The sequence below is a fragment of the Parastagonospora nodorum genome, assembly GCF_000146915.1.
Source record: "Parastagonospora nodorum SN15 chromosome Unknown scaffold_11, whole genome shotgun sequence".
Lineage (NCBI taxonomy): Eukaryota > Fungi > Ascomycota > Dothideomycetes > Pleosporales > Phaeosphaeriaceae > Parastagonospora > Parastagonospora nodorum.
The window spans coordinates 358,028-377,976 of NW_001884559.1; the positions used below are offsets into that span (position 1 = coordinate 358,028).

At 52.4% G+C, this 19,949-nt stretch overlaps 8 protein-coding genes across 8 annotated transcripts; 3 read left to right on the plus strand and 5 right to left on the minus strand.

Annotated features, from left to right (window-relative positions):
• Positions 1-69: 69 nt before the first annotated feature.
• On the plus strand, positions 70-3,284 carry SNOG_07448 (hypothetical protein; the record flags this gene model as incomplete). Its single annotated transcript, XM_001797729.1, has 4 exons — positions 70-568; positions 599-1,831; positions 1,913-3,100; positions 3,154-3,284. The coding sequence occupies 4 exons, from the start codon at positions 70-72 to the stop codon at positions 3,282-3,284; spliced, it is 3,051 nt and encodes a 1,016-aa protein (XP_001797781.1).
• Positions 3,285-6,658: 3,374 nt separating this feature from the next.
• SNOG_07449 (hypothetical protein) lies at positions 6,659-8,545 on the minus strand (the record flags this gene model as incomplete). The annotated part of the gene is made up of 2 exons (XM_001797730.1): positions 6,659-8,427; positions 8,500-8,545. 2 exons carry the CDS (start codon positions 8,543-8,545, stop codon positions 6,659-6,661), a joined length of 1,815 nt encoding a protein of 604 aa, XP_001797782.1.
• Positions 8,000-8,233, plus strand: SNOG_20084 (hypothetical protein; the record flags this gene model as incomplete). Its single annotated transcript, XM_001797731.1, has 1 exon — positions 8,000-8,233. One exon carries the CDS (start codon positions 8,000-8,002, stop codon positions 8,231-8,233), a length of 234 nt encoding a protein of 77 aa, XP_001797783.1.
• Positions 8,546-8,978: 433 nt separating the features above from the next.
• Positions 8,979-9,209, minus strand: SNOG_07450 (hypothetical protein; the record flags this gene model as incomplete). The annotated part of the gene is made up of 1 exon (XM_001797732.1): positions 8,979-9,209. One exon carries the CDS (start codon positions 9,207-9,209, stop codon positions 8,979-8,981), a length of 231 nt encoding a protein of 76 aa, XP_001797784.1.
• A 2,151-nt stretch (positions 9,210-11,360) lies between these two features.
• Positions 11,361-13,753, minus strand: SNOG_07451 (hypothetical protein; the record flags this gene model as incomplete). Its single annotated transcript, XM_001797733.1, has 2 exons — positions 11,361-13,611; positions 13,662-13,753. 2 exons carry the CDS (start codon positions 13,751-13,753, stop codon positions 11,361-11,363), a joined length of 2,343 nt encoding a protein of 780 aa, XP_001797785.1.
• Positions 13,754-14,351: 598 nt separating this feature from the next.
• On the minus strand, positions 14,352-14,876 carry SNOG_07452 (hypothetical protein; the record flags this gene model as incomplete). The annotated part of the gene is made up of 2 exons (XM_001797734.1): positions 14,352-14,559; positions 14,740-14,876. 2 exons carry the CDS (start codon positions 14,874-14,876, stop codon positions 14,352-14,354), a joined length of 345 nt encoding a protein of 114 aa, XP_001797786.1.
• A 1,111-nt stretch (positions 14,877-15,987) lies between these two features.
• Positions 15,988-17,575, plus strand: SNOG_07453 (hypothetical protein; the record flags this gene model as incomplete). Its single annotated transcript, XM_001797735.1, is given in 4 exon segments — positions 15,988-16,300; positions 16,315-16,726; positions 16,830-16,970; positions 16,990-17,575. 4 exon segments carry the CDS (start codon positions 15,988-15,990, stop codon positions 17,573-17,575), a joined length of 1,452 nt encoding a protein of 483 aa, XP_001797787.1.
• Positions 17,576-18,165: 590 nt separating this feature from the next.
• On the minus strand, positions 18,166-19,775 carry SNOG_07454 (hypothetical protein; the record flags this gene model as incomplete). The annotated part of the gene is made up of 3 exons (XM_001797736.1): positions 18,166-18,722; positions 18,858-19,528; positions 19,582-19,775. 3 exons carry the CDS (start codon positions 19,773-19,775, stop codon positions 18,166-18,168), a joined length of 1,422 nt encoding a protein of 473 aa, XP_001797788.1.
• Between the last annotated feature and the right edge of the window lie 174 nt (positions 19,776-19,949).

Here is a 19,949-nt window from a genome sequence, read left to right on the forward strand (position 1 = left end):
CGATCCACAACTTCTTGTGCAAACACCTCGCCTAACGACGCGTCCTCGACTGGCGCAACGATCGCCGTCATGGCATACCAGCAACAGCACTACGACCAATACCCGCAGCAGCGACAACAGCAGCAGCACGGCCAGGGACGCCCACGACAGGCCCAGCAGCAGTATCAGCAACACGGCGGGTACGACAACCAGTATGACCAGCAATACGACCAGCAATACTACGACTACGGCCATGGCCAGGGCAACTACGACGAGTGGAACGACGGCTACTATGACCAGCAGGGCAGATGGGTGCAGGCACAGCAGTACGCCGGCTATGACGGCATGAATGGATACGCGCAACAAGAACCGCAAGCACGAGGACAACGGCCCCCGCCCCAGCAACACCGCCAACATGCGCAAGAGCAGGCCTACGACAACTCGTACCAGCAACGCCCCGCGCAGCGACAGGAGCCTCGCCCAGACCCGAGGAGCCAGCCGTCAGGGCGCGGCAATGGAGCTCCCCCAGGCCAGCAGCAGCCACGGGGAGGGCTGAGACCGGCAGGTGAGTTGCCTCAGGCTGGAGATAGTGTGTGGTAGTATTGACTGACTGGAACAGGCTTCGACCGCTCCTTGTTCAAGCCCGTGGTCCCCAAGGCCCAGCCCCTAGACAACCCATTTCCAACGTTTCCGGCGAAGAAGCCGCCCCAGGCAGCTCCAAAGGAGAATCTGGACCAGGCCATGTCGCAGATGAAGATCAAGGACACGAGGAACGGGCAGGAGAGGATGCAGGCGTCTCCACCCAGGTCACAGCCTGGGCCCCATCAGCAGAGAGGCCCGCAGCAGCCAATGCCGGCGCCCACCAACAGACAAGACTCGGGCCATTTCGAGAGTCAGGGATACAACAACCAGCGACCTCCGCCAAACCGCGCACCGCCCAGCCAGCGACAACCCCCAATGAATATGGAGGGCGGCCGAGCACCGCCTCCCCGACGCCCCTCTGACCCGAAATCACCTTCGCAGCGAGCATTCGTCCCAAATATGCAGAGGTCTGCGACCATGCCGCACAACACGCCTGCTGGAGCGCAGGGCAGGGCCTATGATAATCGCGAACAATGGGCCGAGCCTGGCGCGTCTCCGGGATACTATGATGCGCCTCCCAGGCCTTCCACGGCTGGCGGCACACGTCAAAATGGGCCATCAGGGCAGCCACAACAAAGACCGCCAATGCCACAGATGGCACCACCTCAGCAGCAGCAAGCTCCGCCTCATGGGGAGATTGACGACTTCTACGACGACTACTATGGCGAAAGTACCGAGCGCAAGAGTATGGCATCAGCGATAGACATGCCCAACTTCGACGCAATACCGGAGACCAATACCAAGCACCGGAGAGGCGACTCGATAGACAACCATCTGGCGTCAAATGCCCAACCTCAGCACTTCCAGCAGCAAGCCCTACGAAGCCGATCCCAGGGTGATCTGCATGGGCAATATGCCAACGGCGCCCATGGGATGCAAGGCGATGCTCCTCCAGTACCGATGCTACCACGGGCAAACACTGGTTTTGACGGCCATGGCGGTCTGCCAAATGGTCCACGTGGACGCGGACCACCAACTCGGGGCATGACTACCGATGACATGCAACGACGACCAGATCAGCACTATGGCCAAAATCAGCCGCCCAACTTTGATTCCCGGTATGCTCAACAACCGCCTGCAGTCCAGAGGGGCTACTCAGACGACTCTGCCCGTTCTGCACCCGCAATGAACGGCATGAGAAACGCGCCTTCGCCAATGGCTCCTGGCAATCCCATCCAAAGACCTGGTACAGCAGCACCTGCGCCTGGACGTATGCCAAGTGACCCTCTAGCCCGACGACCGGGCACGACACAACCCATGTCGAATCCAGATGCTCTACCTGCACACCCAGCTCCAGTGCGTCTTGGCCTAATGCAGCAAAATGGACAGCAGCCACCACCACAATCACAAGGCCAACCGCAGAACGCAAGGCCACCGCCAGTGCGACAGTACAACAGCGAGACCTCACGCGCCAGCTATGAAAGCCAGCAGTCAGAGGTAAAGAGGCAAAGCGTGCCAGCGCACCCTGTGACTCACGATGAGTTGAACCGCCTCCGAAACACTCTGCGGGCTAATCCTGGCGACCACGCCACTGGACTGTTGCTTGCGAAGAGGCTTGTAGAGGCAGCTAATGTACTCGCCGATGAGGGTGGAACGGCCGACACGCGGACTAAGAACAAGAATCGTGAAAAGTACATCATGGAAGCTCACAAGACTCTGAAGAAGCTGGTCGCGAGCAACTATCCGGATGCCATGTTCTACTTCGCGGACTGCTATGGCCAGGGACTGCTTGGTCTGCAAGTGGACACCAAGGAGGCGTTCAGCTTGTATCAATCCGCCGCGAAGGGTGGTCATGCTGCGAGTGCATACCGAACAGCCGTTTGTTGCGAGATGGGACATGAGGAAGGCGGTGGTACTAAGAGAGATCCACTCAAGGCGGTGCAATGGTATCGACGTGCGGCAGCACTTGGCGACACACCTGCATTGTACAAGATGGGCATGATTCTTCTCAAGGGATTACTCGGGCAGCAAAAGAACTTTGGCGAGGCCATCAACATGCTCAAGCGTGCTGCCGAGCGCGCAGATAAAGACAACCCTCACGCCCTGCACGAGCTGGGTCTCATCTACGAAGCATCCACTGGAAACCAGCGGATCATCCAGGATGAAGCATACGCCCTTCAACTCTTCCACCAAGCCGCGGACCTAAACTACAAGTTCTCGCAGTTCCGACTAGGCCAAGCTTACGAATACGGCTTGCTAGGCTGCGCAATTGATGCACGGACCAGTATCGCATGGTACACCCGAGCAGCCGCCCAAGAAGAGCATCAATCTGAGCTCGCACTTTCAGGATGGTACTTGACAGGCACCTCCGGCATTCTCGAACAGAGCGACACCGAAGCCTATCTTTGGGCCCGTAAAGCCGCATGCGCGGAACCACCGTTACCAAAAGCGCTGTTCGCAATGGGATACTTCACTGAAGTGGGAATAGGATGCCCGCGGAGTTTGGAGGAGGCGAAGAGGTGGTATGGAAGAGCTGCTTGTAAGTTATTCTTTCTCGTTGGAGACTTGATCATGAGACTAACATTTATGCAGCATACAAATTCCCCAAGGCGCAAGAGCGTCTCGAAGAGCTGAAGCGCGGCGGTTCGAAAGTGCAGATGAAGCGCGAACGTCTTAGTCGGACGAACCAGAAGCAGCAGGAGGAGAATTGCACGGTCATGTAGGATATCGGGCGCATACGGAAGTGAAAAATCGGGGCAAAATGGTCGGTCTGAGCTCAGGCGGCTTTCTGCAGCATTGGCGTTTTCCCAAACTGGCATTGCGTGGGGCATTGCATTCGGCGCATGGGTAGTTTGCATTTCGAGGAAATGCTCTGGTGTGTACTTTTGCATCAATGAATTATAATGTCGTGAGCTGCGCTCGTGAGAATATCTCAAACATTTCGCGAGATTCTCGCTCCTAATAAATTGGCCATCACGAAAGCCGAGAAAGCATGCGGAAAAAAAGTACGGATGTCTTTGCGTGACGACACACCTCCAAAGGTGGGGCGTAGTATGGCGAAATAATACCATGATACGAATCAGTGATGATGACAGAAGCACCAACGACACAGCTTAGATCGATTACACTGAAGACTCTTCCCTCGCCACAGAGATCGATCGAAGGCCACTACAGTGTCACAGACCATTTGCAAGAGGGGACCATTGACGCAGAGATTTACAGAGACGCCATTGTCGAAATCAACGACGATAGCAGACCTCGAGCAGATTTCGCTTCTGAACAGGGTGAGAATCTTCCAAACCCGGGTAATCCATAGTTGTTTGTTGCTAGATGCTTCTTCATAACCTAACGGGATAGGGGTATGGAAAGGTCGCTTTGGGCGTGTCCGCAGCCACTTGAGGCCGCCTACTGATCCATTGTACGTCACAGAGACCCCATATGCAGAAATTTAAGAAATTCTACTTCCGGCTGTCATGTATGTGTTAGTATAGATACAGTATCCTCAGTGGGCGATTTACCCAACGGCTTTTCACGTCTTGCAGCTTTCCAAGCTGTCGATACTAACTTTTCTTTAGATCGTGGTTTCGCTTATCTACACAGCAGACTACTTCTCGATCTTCAAAAGGAGCTGACACAATTGGAGCAAGAGCTGGAGGAAATAGACTCGGATGATTTTGAAGATAACCCCGATCGGCTACGGTCCAGTGACATTGATATGGACATCACAGCCCAGGAGGGTGATGTAAGATCTAGGAGAAGCATATTAGCATAGGTAAATATTAAGCTTGTAGAACATGGTATACACTTACCATCTACATCTGCCGATATCCTCGCTTATCATCTGGAAGATGAGCTCCTCATCAAGGCTAGCACAATTCGTGCTCTCCAGAAACCATCGGATCAGATGTACACCAAGATGAGGCGCTTCCAGCACAATACTCGGCCTTTGATAGGTTCGGAGATGGACTCGATCCGTTGTAGAGAAGATATCATCACATTACGATCAGGTAGAGCGCTAGCCAGCTTTGACTCCATGATCGAACGCAGTATTGAACCGACGGTGATACGAATCCATCGAATTCTCCAGGCGAGCGGCTTGATTTGAACGAGAGGAAGGTTCGGGCTTCGCTCACATAGCCCAGAAAATCTTCCGCATGAATGCGCCGCCATCATTGGTATGCCAGAGCCCTCATTACCGTTGCTGCCCCTACCATCACAGCAGTGCAATGAAACAATCTAATCTATAGTTTAGAATGTCGGTCTCACCGCGCAGCGGTCCCGAAGGGCCAGTAGTTATCCCGAAGGGACCGTCTAATTCGCCCCTACTAGAATATCCAACTCCGGAGGAAAAATATCCTCTGTAGCCCTCGCCGTCGCCGTGCAAAGACGACGTTTTTCGTCCGTGCTCGTGGTTTTAATGTTCCTCGCTATCGATAAGGTGGCCTAAGCGCGTCACGTAAGGACTTATGAGGATCTATTCACAGCCCCTAGCCCGTTGAAGCCCCTAGCCCGTTGAAAGCATATATCCTCGTTAAAGCAAGTCTCCTCGTCAATGGCCTGGCTCCTCATCAATGGCCTAGGTCCTCGTTGGTCACGTGCACGTCTGATTCCAGAGTCCTTAGTGATTTGGCCCAACAAGAAGCCTTCTGCTCATTGGCCAATCACTAGGCATGAAAACTAGCGATTGCTGCGCACACCAGCACTGCGCCGTTTCGCAGAAGGCGGCTTCGTTTACTTCTATTCGTCCTCCCGCATTGACGAGATCGCCCGTGCTATCGTATCTGTCGTAGTCCTTGCGTTACTCGTAGTTCCTATCGTGGCGATATATCGACTTATCCATCCTTACAACCGTACATCGGTGCTTGAATCCCTTCTTGTCCTCACTGCCTTTGCGCTTGTCTTTGCAGCTACCATTTCTACGGATACCATGGGTACGCGTTGCGAGATCTTTACATCGTCGGACGCATATTGCGCACTTCTCCTCGTGTTGATCAGTGTCTCCAGTAAGTAGCGAACGCACCGAAGAAAGGAGATTGCCAGATGAGTTACCAATCTGTAGCATGCAATGTCAGTATGCGGTCACTCGACTCGTTGCAGTAAAACGATCTACTTCGTGGTGTTGTTCACTCGGAGCTGGCCATCTTGTAGACCTAGACACCAGCATGCACTTCGAGCAATAACCAAGTATGCCGAAATTTTACATGCTCTGTATATGTTCGAAGAGTGTTGAGAACCCCATGTATTTGCCTTGTAGTATCCGTGCGACTCTATCAGACAGGCTTCTTTCCTAGAAGTAGAGAGGTCATGATCGAAAGCGGATATACCTATGGTAGAGGACGATACCATGTATCGTAAGGGGAGCATATTCTGCAGGTCATAAACTAAGACGGTGGTAAGTAAACAGGGGTACCCATAGCTCTAAGCTATAAATGGTAACGCTAGGCTCCAATTGCGGCAGCAAGGCCCTGTATACCTAGGTAGCTTCAAGCTGTGGGATGAGGTGCTATCTGTCTTGCGCCGCTTTCCATCATATTTGGACGACATTTTGTAGGGATTAGTGCGCTCGACGATGGAAATGCTTCGCGGACAATATTTGTAGATGAAATGCACTGACCAGGCATCATGAATCAGCGTATCGACTGCGATGATTGGAAAATGTGCTGTCGCGGAGTTGACATGAAGTTTGGCGGTTCGCAGGCACGCGACATGCTAAAGCGACCGCGCATCTCACCGACATCCGAGCCGTGAAACCTACAACCACAGGCCATGTCTCTCCCATCACACGATATCTGACATCATGCGCGACCTGTGCGCAGCCGGATGACGCATTCTCCGATCAAGATCATTCCAATTTGCCGAAGTCCGCATCGGACAATCCATACACTCCACGGACAAGGAAAGCCCTACGCATTGCGTTGGCACATGGATCGCTTAGTGCAGTCACTTCGCGAAAGTTAACAGCGTCTAGATGGTATGTGATCATATTCTCAGATCGTTCTATGTACATGGTGATGCTGAAGCATCGAATATATTTACAAGATAAGATTCCTCTAAAGGCGCATCCCAAGAGATGCCTCCTACAGCTCAACCTGGCCGGTCACGACTCGTTTGTTACGGGCAAGGGCGGCAATTGCTTGTTGATCGCAAGATTGGGAACCGACCGCCGTGGCTTGACCTCGTTCGCGAGGCCTGTGATGCATGTTCGTCTTATGCAGCCTTCTGACGGCATCGACTCATTCCATTTGGATGGGAGACTCTTGTTCGCCCCACTGGCGGGAAATGGCTCGCTTTTCGATCTGAGATGTCCGCGAGCTTCCATCGGCTGTTTTGCATGGCGGTCTGGAATTCCAGTGGATGAGTGCTTTGTCGTTTTCTCGCTTGTCCTACCACTTTTTCGACCCTTCTTCCTGTCCCTAGGCCTCCTCATCGCTTCGGTACTCTGTGGAGTGCTGCGCATGGCTTCGAGGATATGACCCGGCAGAGCCGAACTAGGCTGAAGAGCCACTCCACTATTGGGGTTCGGTGTCTGCTTCGAGCTCGGCACCTGTGACCGGTTCTTGGAAGAGCCCGGAGTCCTCCACGAGTTCGTTTTGCTACTCTTGCTGGGTGCGTTCAGGTCGAGGTGTAGATTGTGTATATTCCTCGACCGCCGCATGTTCTCACCAAAGCTTTTCGGGAACCCATTGCTCAGTCTCTGCATCAGTCGAAGTGGATTTCTTTCGGGTATTGGAGGCGGCGATCCGATCTCCTTGTTGACTACGAGCGGCCTGGGCTTCCACCACACATGGTCCGGCTCCACTGAGTCTTCGCCAGCGTCCGAGTAGACTGATGAACCCCAGGAGAATCTCGATACTTGTGTTCCCGAAAGAGTGTATGTCCAGTCCATTTCATCTGGCAAAATATTCAGTCGGGGCTCTTTCGCGTCGTTAGAGACGCTGTAGAAGCTCCCAAATCTGCCGGCCATGTCTTTTGGCAGTAGGTCACGCATTGATTCAGCTGGCGTCAAATGCTTTGCCATGAGGTCGTCCGAGTTGCTGTGTCCACTGTCCGAAGATTGGTATTCTCGGTCGAGTTCTGGCAGTGAATCAAGAGCCTGCAAGCCTTCCATGTCTTGGTTGTATCTCAGATTTGAGCTGGTCGCGAAGGTCCCCCTCTCGAATTCTTCTTGTATCGATAAAGTACTGTCGCGGTGATTCTGGATATTCTCTCCATGGTAGGCTCCATTTCGTACACTAAAGTCGCGGTGCAGAGACGTTCCAGCGTCGAGCCATTCAAGGTCCGATCGTAGATCCACCATCGTCGCTCCTAGCTCAGGTGCCATATTGTCGTTCATCTTGCTCTGCTCGACAAATTCGTTTTTGCTCGATGCAAAGTTCCCTGGTGCAATATATGTAGTCTGCCGCTTAGTTGGATCTTTCGGAGTTGGTGCACTGCGGCGATGCGCGACGGCCGTTTCAAGGCGCCGATTGCTTACAACCCCGACTCCGCCGTCTTGGTGCGCAAGGCCACGTTCATGCGCAACAACATCATCGCTGGTTGCCTCGTTGTTGTCAGGCGCTCCGCCGCGGAAAAGATTTTCATGGCCAAATGTCTCTGGCTGACGCCCAAGGTTGATGATGCAGCTGACTACCTTCAAGGCTCTCCCATGGACGCTATGATCGGGCGTGGCTGACTGCGCCGCGGTGGTCGCCTCGCACACACATTTCAAAGACCCGCCGTCTTCCTCAAGATTCTTGCCTCGCCGCAGGTGCCGCAATTTGTGGATGAAGCTATCTCGTAGGTGTGGTGTGCTGTATACTTGCCGCACGGTCGCTGTTCGTGGAGTAAAGCCGAGTCTCATCGAGCGCCGTTTATCGAAAACCTGGCCTGTTTCGTTTCTTTTCCTGTCTTCAAGCATTATGCATGCACGACATCGTCCCGGCAAACACACTAGCTCACTTCTAGTTGAGTGTGGAGATCCGGGAGCCTCTTCCAAAGACTCCATCATGATACCAAGACAGACTGCTCGGCCAAATGACTCAGGGGCCTGTTCCAACACTGTCGTAAATAGCACGCGTGGAAAAATTCAGACGAACTTCGTGTATGTGTGAATGTGGCGTTGTGGTGTGAGCATATCTTTGCCGCGCTCCTGCTGTTCACACAGCGTAAGTCCCCGTAGAGCGTGAAATAGTACCCGGGCACAGGCAGGATCACGAACAGTCACATAGCCGGCGCAGTCATAGAATGTTGGTCACATTCTTGCAGTCATGGCGCGTTTGTGCGACACGTTCTCACACCTCACACATTCTTTACAGCGGATTACCGAGTCGATTGCTTGGCTTCGGTGATGTATGTTGCTCGTTACATATTGAATAGCTCGTGTCCACGGCCAATCATATTTGACCCGTGTGTGCCAGTTACGCCGCACGGTCCGTGTCTCACACATCTTCCATATCCACGTCGTTCCTAGCTGGGTCTGCCTTGGTCTTGGAGTCGCAAACCATGAGCTCAGCCAAGTCGTCTGACATCTCGCGATCCTTCCATTGGAGCAAGACTGCGACTCTCGGTGATGCTGCCTTGCTCTTCTGTCCGGGCGTCTGTTGGTCCGTCCTGCCGCAATCGTGCTTGCTGGTGGCGTTGATAGTTGTTGGATTGGATGATTCCGACATTACTATATGCTGACTGCCCGGACGGCAGTGTTGAAGATCACTCCAAGCTGGGTAAGTGTGCTTGACTCTTTGCTCAGAAGTGATACGCTGTTTGCATGTAAGGGAGAGTTGAGTTGTCAGGTTGTCAGTGTGGTTTATAGACATAAACCGACATTCAAAGAATCGGCTAAATCTGGGACTAGTCTCTTACTAGCAATCCATTCCCGTTTGTTTGCTGATCACGCAAACTACATGGCACTGTCTGCACTACAGGAGCCTGCACCTTTGAAGAGGTTGGAGATCTTGATACCGTGCTGTTGTATTGTATTACTGCTCTGCAATGAATATGAGGGACAAGGATGAAAGGGGTATATGTTGCCATGCCAAAAACGCCTTTTCTATACACTTTCCAAGAATCTGCGATCTGCGTACAGCGGTATTGACATCGAAACATATGCCTATTTCCTGTTGATAAACGCTCTTAATGAGCCGTAATCGAGTTGTGAAAATGTGGCCTGGCACTGATCGCAATGTCTGGAGTATATCCCAAGTCAGAGATGATGTGAACTGTTCCAGCTCCGTCTGCTACGGTATACTTGGCTTAGGCTCCATCCCGCGTCGATGTGACAATCATGCTGTAATGATGTTTACGTCTTTAAAATCACTAGAAGTTCTCTGCTTCCCTCAACCTCTTTTTTTGCTTCCACTCCGTCTATTTGAGCATTTTCTGCCACATACAGCCACTGCACAGACCCTGACTGCGATTAACAACTTTATGCTCTCTTTGAGTTTCCGGACAGGGATGCCCCAATCGTAGTTTTTCGGCTTCGTCACAGATCCGTAATATCGGGCCGTTGTCCTTCTGCGGCTGCGGTATCCAGTGGTTGCAAACATGTATTGTGTAAACAATATAGCACATCGTCAGAAAAAGGCCGGTGGCGTCCTCTAGTTTGACTATATGTACTTTGTGTCGATGCACTTTGCAAGAGCTTTTCCTGACACGAGCTCCAGCAATGGCGTATGGTTTGCGGTTTTGGTGGTGATGTTGTGTAATCGCGAGAAAGGGACACGTCGATGTTTGGTTCCTCGATAGCGGGTTTGAGATTCCAGACGCAATTCGCGGGGCTCCTGGCGTTCCGTCTGATGGCGTGGCTCCTTTTGATGGATGATACTCTGCGACTCGACCAAGACCTTGCACGACCTCCTCGTTCTCCGCGCAAATTCGTGTAATCGTATTATTTCATAACAGTAGACCTCTTTATCGCTCTAGGCAATGACGCTGATGGTGCCCAGGATCGTGAGGTCGATTAGTCCGTTGAGTAGCGACTATAAAAAGAAGATGGTTTGACTATCGCACAAAAGCGACTAACTCGAAGCCAGGTAAACGGCGAGCGCGAAGAGAATGGTGATAGAGAGAAGAAACAAGAAATCCCGCGCACTTTCAAGAAACTTTGAACCGTTCTCGTTCCGCAAAAAGCAAGTGCACTGGAACGCAAGTGCCTTGTTGCACTGGCATCCTCGTCAGGCCGACCCTTGCTCCCGATATCCTCCCTGTCTCCTGTTCTCTCCGTCACAAGGTTTGCGGTCTTCCGTTGGAAAGGAAGAGTGTCAAGGGATGCGAAGTGCGTACCACGGTCATGGGTCGCAGCGAACGTCGTACAGCTAGGGCTGACCCTTCAAGGTCCTGCCGTAGAAAGTCATCGCAATCGTTCCCGGCTCAGTCTTCGTCAATCTCACTCGAATTGTAATTGCGGTGGATACGATGACGAATTGAACGTATATGGGATGTAACGGGAGAATGAAGGTGACAGGAGATAACGTGGAGACGGTTGCTCGGTGTCCCTTACCGAGCGATCGGCGCCAATACCTTTCCGTACATGTATGCGTAACTACTAATTGCATTGCCCGCTCCCGTGCGCCACACAGTCGGGTATCATGCAGTTGATTTGAAAAGAGAATAGCATGTTGTGAAGATACTAGGCGTCCACGCTGCAGTTGTAGGTTGTTTCAGACTTTCTTATCGAGTTTATAGCGCAATAGTACAACATTATGATACTCAATCGTGATTGCTTAGATTCTACTTCTACATTCTTTACAATCGCCGCGCTATGCATGTGCGTCGAAAGACTCTACGGCAACAGGCGGTGAACGATGGCTACCTACATTGCTACGTCACACAACTCCGTCGCCACCAAGACCTCCAGTAAGTCCTTTCATTCTCCTTCCTAAAAGATCATCGTCACTGGCCAAGCTCACGAGACTTTTTCTCCTACCGCGGTCACTTTTCCTTATTCTGCCTCTGCCTCTGGCGTGACCACTTGCTCCACCATTTGCGTCCGCGCCAGTCGCACCCTTGGGAGGACTTCTCGTCTTCCCTTTCGAAAGCACGGTCATTTCAAGTGGCCTATCTTCGTCGGCAGACGACGCAGTACCGGAGCGGTGATGATGGCGTGCCCGTTGCGAAGAGGCGAGACTGTTCACTGCCTCTGCGAGGCCAACTGTTGCACCCGAACCAAAGTAATCCGAGTTCCGGCGATTGAGGTGCTGAATATCCAAAGGGGTGATGAGATCATCGAATGCATCTCTTTGCTGTCGCTCTTCAAAGGCCTCTTGCATCCACTTTGCGCATCTGAAGATATATTTCCATCCTTCGGGGAAGACAGATACGAATTGCAAAAATCCGTGCGAGATGCCTGGTATGAGATCAACATTCACCCAATCCTCTTCCCTAAAAGTGCCCCTCGCCCAATCCAGCCCTAACTCTCGCGCTGTGACCCATTCTGCCCGCTTTGCTTGTCTCAGTCTACCTGCAAAAATGACCGTATCATCGACAAGAGGGTCACGCTCGCCTGTCAGCATCCACGTCCGAGGAAACTTGGCCAACAAACTCTCAGGAGCTAGAAGGGGTGAAAGAAGGTAATCGGTGCTAAAGTCCGGACGATGATGCGGGCCGATGTACAGAATGATCATAGCACGCATCATCTCTGGAGTCAGAATACGATCGTTGAAGTATGAAATCATACTCGATGTAGCGAGACGAGTCTTGATTGCCGTAGCAGGCGGTGCTGGAAGCGCTTCCTGTGGTACGCCTGGTGTTGGCGGCTGGGTTACACCTGGAGTGGGCGGCATTCCATTAAACATAGGTGTCATTTGGTCAGGTGTCCGAGTCGTTTGACCATAATCCGCAATAGCAGTGTCGATATGAGGAAGAGAGCTGCCATCTTTTCCAGTGTGTGCTGCGGAGAGCTTGATCATTGTCTGCGGAGAGGTGAGGACGCGTTCACTCATCGGCTTGGAGCCACTGGACGTCCGATTGATCTTGTTGGAGCCTTCATCTTCGCTGTCTGAATTATCAGAGACACCAGGAGTATTTGGTGCAAGATGCCGATAGTCATCGCTCTTGTGTCGCAGGATTGGTTTGTTGGTCTTCCTTACTCTGCGGTCGCGGATGAGAGCCATTTGCTCGTCTGTCATCCAGTTGCCTATGTTCATATCAAGCGCCGGGTAGATTAAGACTACACCGGCTGGGGGTGGCATTGCGTGTTCGCCTTGCCATCGTCTTGTAGCTGTCGAACCGCTCTGAAGAATCATGAGAACCATCGCTACGGCAAGATTGCCACCAGCTGAGTCACCAGATACGACAATCTTCGGTTCTTGTTCCCCTGAAAGCCCCATACATCTTCCCCGTGAAGCAACGATAGTGTGATAGACATCATAGCACTCGTTCAGTGCGTATGGATATGGAAACTCTGGCGCTTTCCTGTAATCCAGGCTCAGGACCGGCAATCCACTTCTTCCGGCCCATCCCATAAGCTTGTCGTCATGGTTTCTGGGGTCCATAGCGACAAAGCCACCACCAGGAATGTCCAAGACAACCTTGTCGTGTTTCTTCAGGGCGCTCACTGGCCCGTTGAAATACAGCCATCCTATCACTGGCTCTTTGTATGAGCTTGCCTGCGGCCTAGGTATGCGGATTTTACGCGGCGGATACCACATGAGCCGCGGGCGCATCAGGTTTGTCAGCCCAGCTAGGTATGGTGTTGTGCCTTTGTTCCACGCCACGCGTAAGTGGTCGACTGTGAGCGTGGCTCTGATCTTCCTGACCTTCTCGTCTGCCTGCTCAGCGCAGATCATGTAGTATACACTGAAGATGACGCTCATGATGTCCCTGACGCCCTTCCTTTTGATGCGCATAGCAGACCAAAAGCCAGCGTCCAGCGCTGTCGTGACCCATGTCGCACGGAAGTATGAGCGCGAGTATAGATTTGCAAGCGGTTCGGGGCATTCGAGACCGAGGAGCTTGCCGAAGTTACGGGCAATGTAGAGATATATGAGCGTTATGAGGACGGATTGCCAGACAGTGAGCTTCCGGGACAGAAGGGCAGAGATGCGGCGGAGGATTGGCGGGCCGTGACGGTCACCTCTAGGCTTGCATTAGTTCTGTGAAGACAACATCGTGGTCTATGAACTCACCTGTAGAGATAGAAAGACCAGAATGACACGACAGCCAGCACTTGTATCTTACGGAACTGGACCGAGGGCCGGCCCATAACATGATCTATCATGATTGCTGGTGTAGAGCAGCCTCTGTTTTTCGTGCCCGAGGCTGCTGCTTTACTACCATAAGCTTATGTTCTAGGTACGTTCCCAGGTATCCGCGTGAACGCCGGTTTGCGTCATGAAAGGCAACCAGCCGAGACAATGACCACGTTTGGGAGACAAATTCAAATAAGGGCAGTCCGAGTTACAACAGAAGACTTCAAGAGATGTCGAAGGTTGGTTGTGCTCCGCCATGCTTCTGAATATGGATCAAAGCCGTGGTCAAGCGCATCGCATTACCCACAAATGTGCTGTGGTTGGCTGGGCGTACAGCATGTGACAGACAGTGAAGGGCCATGCGTCCTCATGAGCATGTGAAAGCCGGGCTTCAGCCGCAATGACATCGCATCGCCTCGGCTTTTGTGTCCGTGCGCATCCCTCAGCCAGGCTTGACACTCGCGAAAGCTGCCAACAACAAAACGTCCGGTGAGTGTGTGGAGCAAGCAAATACAGACCCTCCAGCCAAAGGTAGCAGATATGCTTTGGAGATGCTGTTCCAACATGGACAAAGATAGTAGCAACATCCAGCGCATACCTTCCTTCTGGCAGGAACACGCAACCGACTTACAGGACATCGTGTTGTTGGAAATGGTTCATCTCGGCTTTGTTACCGAAAGAGATAGAGAGACAGCTGGTGGAAAAGTCGGCACTCGACACCAGACGATGTTGGGGGTTGAGCGGGCAGTGCAGTACAGTGCAGTACAGTGCAGTGCAGCGCAGAGCGGCGGGCAGAATGATCGAGCTCACAGACATGCTGAAGAGACACGTTGGACTGTGGCGTATATTTTCATTTGCTTATTATCGTCGTGCTTTTCGCGGCGACACGCGGCAGATACGGATCTTCAGTTCTAGGCCGTCTACGACGCCTTTCCGTCTGCAGCTATCAAAGTCTGTTTCAGGATTGCAGTTCGAATACAATCTTCCTATCGATACTGGGCCTGTGTTTAATTACTCTGCATGCACTAAGCGCTCGTAGATCGATGAGTATGCGATGCGCGGCGGCCTGACTTCCGACCGTTTCTCCTCGGGTACCTGACGTCCAGGGACCAGGTTACCCAGAAGCAAAACTGTCGCAAGGAGAGCTGTCATGTTGGCCACGAAAACGCCGCTGCGAAGACATCGGCTCCCAACTTTGACATGACATCTGCCGGATGCACCCCAAATTGCAGGTTGTGATACAGCGTACCACTGCACCAGATTCGAGCCACGAATGTTTTATAAGCATTTGCTCCAGATAGGCAAAATAGACATGGCAACAGCTGTCATAGTTCTCCTGCATTTACCAGAACGCTATCGGCAAGAGCTTACATGTCTCCTGGCGAAGATCTGGTTCGTCTGACGGGAACATATCTGCCCTATCTGAGTACTATTCTACGCGACCCGATGTTGAGGGACTGCAGCGCTGTACCGGGATCAATCCTGCAGCGGCCAGAATTAGGTGTTTCGGACTCCAAATAGCCTTTTCGTCGGTGAGATAATCTCAGGCAGGGGGGCAGCGATGTTTCGAGATCAGCCACTCGTTTCTCGCGTGTGCTGATCGCATCGTTTAGCGCCCCGGGCGAACGCCAGGTACCCGCAACCCACTTCGGTCCTATCGATTCCTCATCATTCTCTGAGCTGTCGAACAAACAAAACAACAGTGCGGGCGGTTGTGCTGTTTCGTTTCACGCCGGTGTGTAACAGTGGGCTATAGGCTTTGATGCCCTGTGGACTACCGCCTCAATGAATCGAGCAAACGACGGAGTCCTTCAGCATGCCCCTGACTAAAATGCGACTCCATCCTTCAACAGCGCGCGGCTCGCCCTGGCTCAGATCCCGCTTGCGCCGCCCCCAAAAGGCGCTGCAGCTAATCAGTATAGGGAAGTGTGGCAGCCCCAATTATCTCGTTTCGATAACGGTGCATCCTGCACATGGCCTGGGTCAAGCCCACGCAATTTTGTGACTGCAGTAGCGCCTAGTACACATCACCAGGGCCGACTCCTACTTATAACGGACCTTGCAACCTTCGCTCAGCTCTGCAAACCGCTCGTCAACTTTTTGGTACAGGAATACCTTTCATTCTTTCAGGTTTTTCGTACATACACTCCTTTTTGATAGAGTCCGAGACTCAATTCCCTTCTTTATATTCTTCACACTTATCGATTGATCTGCGATTCCCTCCACATACTACCCAAGCATCATCTTCTTCAAGAAAATCACCATGCTTACCAACCTTGTCGCCCTCACAGCTGGCTTGGCCAGTACCGCCTCTGCCTTCACATGCACTGGCAACTACTTCAGCTTCTTCAACCGTGGTGGAGATGCCATGACCTACCAGCGTCTCGATCCAATCCTTCAGCCTGGTACGCAGGGCACCCACATGCACTCCTTCGATGGAGGCAACGTCCTATCCGCCTCGATGGGTTTCGCCGATACGCAAGCCGCAACATGTACTACTGCTCGTATCAAGACGGATAAGAGCTTGTACTGGCGCCCCACACTCTACTGGAATGGCAACGGAACTGGGTTCCACCGTGTACCAGAGCAGTCGACAAAGACTTTACATACAAGTACGGGGATGGAGACAAGTGGGCCAACGTCACTGAATTCCCTGGGCAATTCAACATGATTGCTGGAGTTCCCGAGAAGCGCGCCGATGGTGACAACCCAGCCGGTGTCCGCTGGGGATGCCATAACCCCGACGGCCGCAGTGACAAGATTTTCGCCAACGGGTTTCCCACAGGCTTCCAATCCTGCGACTACGGCTTCGCTTCTGAAGTCACGTTTCCTAGCTGCTGGAACGGAAAGCCACTGGATCCCGAGAACCCCAACGCACACATGGCGTACCCTACCAACGGTGGCGGCGTCGGCGTCGAGAACTGTCCCATCACTCACCGCGCCGCGCGCTTCCCTACCGTCTTCATCGAGTTCTGGTACGACATCTCCTCGTTCAACAAGCAGTACGCTGCAACCGACACCCATGGGTCCTGTCCAACGGCGACCCCACTGGATACAGCTCCACGCCGACTTCTTGACGCTGGGAGAAAGGCGTCCCTGGCAAAGGCTACTGCTGAGACCGGGCGGTTGCAACTGCGGCTGCGGCTGCGGTCAAGAGGAGATGGAGCAGTGCTTCGGTTCTGAGAACGTCAACAAAAACGAGGACACTGCTTGGGCTAAGTGCGGCTTGGAGAACGCCGGTGGCGAGTCTGCGGCGGTTGTCGAGAAACTCCCCCGGTTGCAACCCCATCCAGGCTGGCCCAGGTCCTGCCACCAAAGCGTCTGGAGCTGGCTGTGATGCTAATGACCTCCCTGCGTCAGGCGGCGCGAAGTCTTCGGCCGCCTCATATGCTGTTGCCAGCATGGCGTCTGCCACGTCCTCCGCTACTGTTGCTCCTTCTGCTTCCTCTTCCAAGGCTGTGAACAACGATTCCAACACCAAGGTCTCCTTGAGTATCAGCCTCGGTAACAAGGGTCTATCAGAGGCTCCAGCTGCCACCCCAGTTGCTTCTCCGGAACAGCAATATGGCAATGCACCATCTGTCCCATCTGCGCCTGCCAAGCCTGACACTCCTGCTGGATCTGAGCTTCCCTCTCTGTCGCTCGCCACCACTCCAGCTGCCAGCAAGCCCACTGGTGGTGCCAATGGAGACTGCAAAGCTCCCATCTACGTCACCCTCACTCCCACCGTCTATGTGACCGCTGGCTCAAACGCCACTTCTTGTGGCATGGGCACGGTCACCAAGACCATGACGGAGACTGCTACCGTCACTGTGGCCGCGGCTAGCGGTATCCAGTACGGCTCTTACTAAACACTGCAAAGGGATATTGTGTTGCAAGTGCCAACCTTGACGTACCGTAACGATTTCTTTTAGGTGTGACTGGTCAAAAGTGTATAGGCTGGATGGTGCCTCTTAAGTTCTAAAGTACATATTTACGAATTCACAAACAAGTCCTCACAGTGGATCTTTTACCGTGCAACATCTTTGTATAAACATATCAGTCCCTGCAATGTGATGTTTTTGCCTTGAGATAATGCCGTGATCCTGATTCACCTGATTGAGTTCGCGTGCTTTTCCGATGATCATTGTTCAGCTATGAAGTAGCCTATATGTCTCCAAGCATTTTCAGAGTGCAAACTGGTATACATCAAAGCCATGAAGCGATTCAGGCTATGGCAAACACTTAGAAAACAGGAAAACAGTGAGGAATTAGTCACATAGCGAGACGAAAGAGGTCGGACTTGAATCAAAAATCGTTCATTTGCTTTCGGTGCGCTTCTCAGAGTGCATCAGTCATCTCATGCGCAGACCTCTTGGTCACAATCGCATTGCCTCCATCTTCATGAGTCGTATATACATAGCATAACCATTTCGCCTCCGTTGCATTCCAGTGCAGCCATCTAGTAGACGAAGAAAGTTTGCACCTCGTCGTCCGACTCGCGGAGCTTCTTGTTCCTGCGCATAAAGACAATCTTTGCCACCCACGCCAGCGCAAACGTGGCAATCGAGAACGCCGCAGAGGAGCTGAGCGCAATGACGTAGCGAGGCCCATCGGACTTGGGCCACAAGTAAGGAGTCCAGATGAAGGAGGCGTTCATGATAGTCGTTACGATACCAATGGCGACAGCCTTCTTCTCAGGGGTTTGTCCACATGTCGATCCGCACCAGCCGAGAATCAGGGAGTTAACGCCATAGGTACCGATGGTGAAGATTACCATGGCTGTGTAGCGACCTGCGACGCTGATGGGCGCGCAGGCAACAAGGAAACCGACGGTGGCGACGCACTTGGAGATGGTGATGTGCCACGTACGTTCGTTGAATTTACCAGAAGACCAGGATACTGCAATAGTGACAGCACCGGCGATGAGGTACGGCGGGCATGTGAGTACAAGCGTGATCAGCTCCTCAAATCCAAGAGTTTCGACGACAGTAGGGAAGAAGTTCTTGAATCCGTTCGCTAAGACATGTTAGAAACTTCCAAAAGCAACGTGTATATAAGAAACCTACCTGCTAAGTGCATGTGCGCCATAAATGCGAAGACCTTTTTCGGATAGTTAGCTTTAGGTGTGGCTGGCATTGATGATGAGCATGCTTACCCAGACCATAGGATCTTTTGCAGCTTGGCGGAAACCTGCCCATACTGAAGTCTCGCCCTTGTTGCCAACAGTGTCAAGAGCCATCCGGTTGGTTGCAAGATCGCGCTCTTCCTGCGTTAACCACCAAGTGTTGTGTGGGAAGTCTGGAAGCAAGAAGAAGCCGACAACAGCGATGAGGAAAGTCACAATGCCCTGGAGGATAAAGAGCCATCTCCATCCACTGATTCCAGCAACGTCTCCAAGGCCATGGAAGATACCAGCAGCAATGAGACCAGCGAAGGCGGTTGCGAGAATGTTTCCGGTGTAGAGAATCGCAATGCGCGTAGCGACCTCCTTGCGAGTGTAGAACATGGAAAGCAGGTAAACGGCACCAGGGTAGTAAGGCGCTTCAGTCACTCCCAAGAAGAATCGAGTCAGCAAAAGACCCTTGAAATCTTTGGAAAGTGCAGTCAGGGCACTGACAACAGCCCACAGCATCATGCAGGTGCCCATGTAGCGCGAAGGACGAGTTCGGTTCAAGAACATGTTGGAGGGAATCTGGCCGAGGAGGTATCCCACGAAGAGGATGGAGACACAAGTTTGGTATTGTGTGCTGGAAAGGTTGAGGTCCTTCTCGAGGTCGTCAAGACGCGCGAGAGCAATTGCATTACGGTCAAGGTAATTGAGCCTGGTATTCTTTTTAGAAAAGTCACCGAGGATATCGAAGAATACGTTACATACCAGTACATCGACCACAACATAGGCATGATCCATCGGTCCAGCTTCTTGACAAGGGCGATTTCCCTGGGGTCGGTCTTTTCGTAGGCACCAGAGTAATCTGTCTTCTGAATGATGGGTACGGGCTTCAGGATGCCCTCATCCCTGGTCTCTTGCTGCTCGAGCATGACGACCTCATTCTTTTCGTCTTGACCCATGGTGATGTGATTTTGTAATTCAAGTCACAAGTGAAAAATTGAAACGGGGTAAAGATGCGGAGAATATAGCAGTGGACCACCAGAATCTAGCTGGATGATCTGGGGAAGTAACAATCCGGGGACATGGTCCTAGCCTTTATACAATGACCTTCTCCATCCCCCCACAGTCGACTA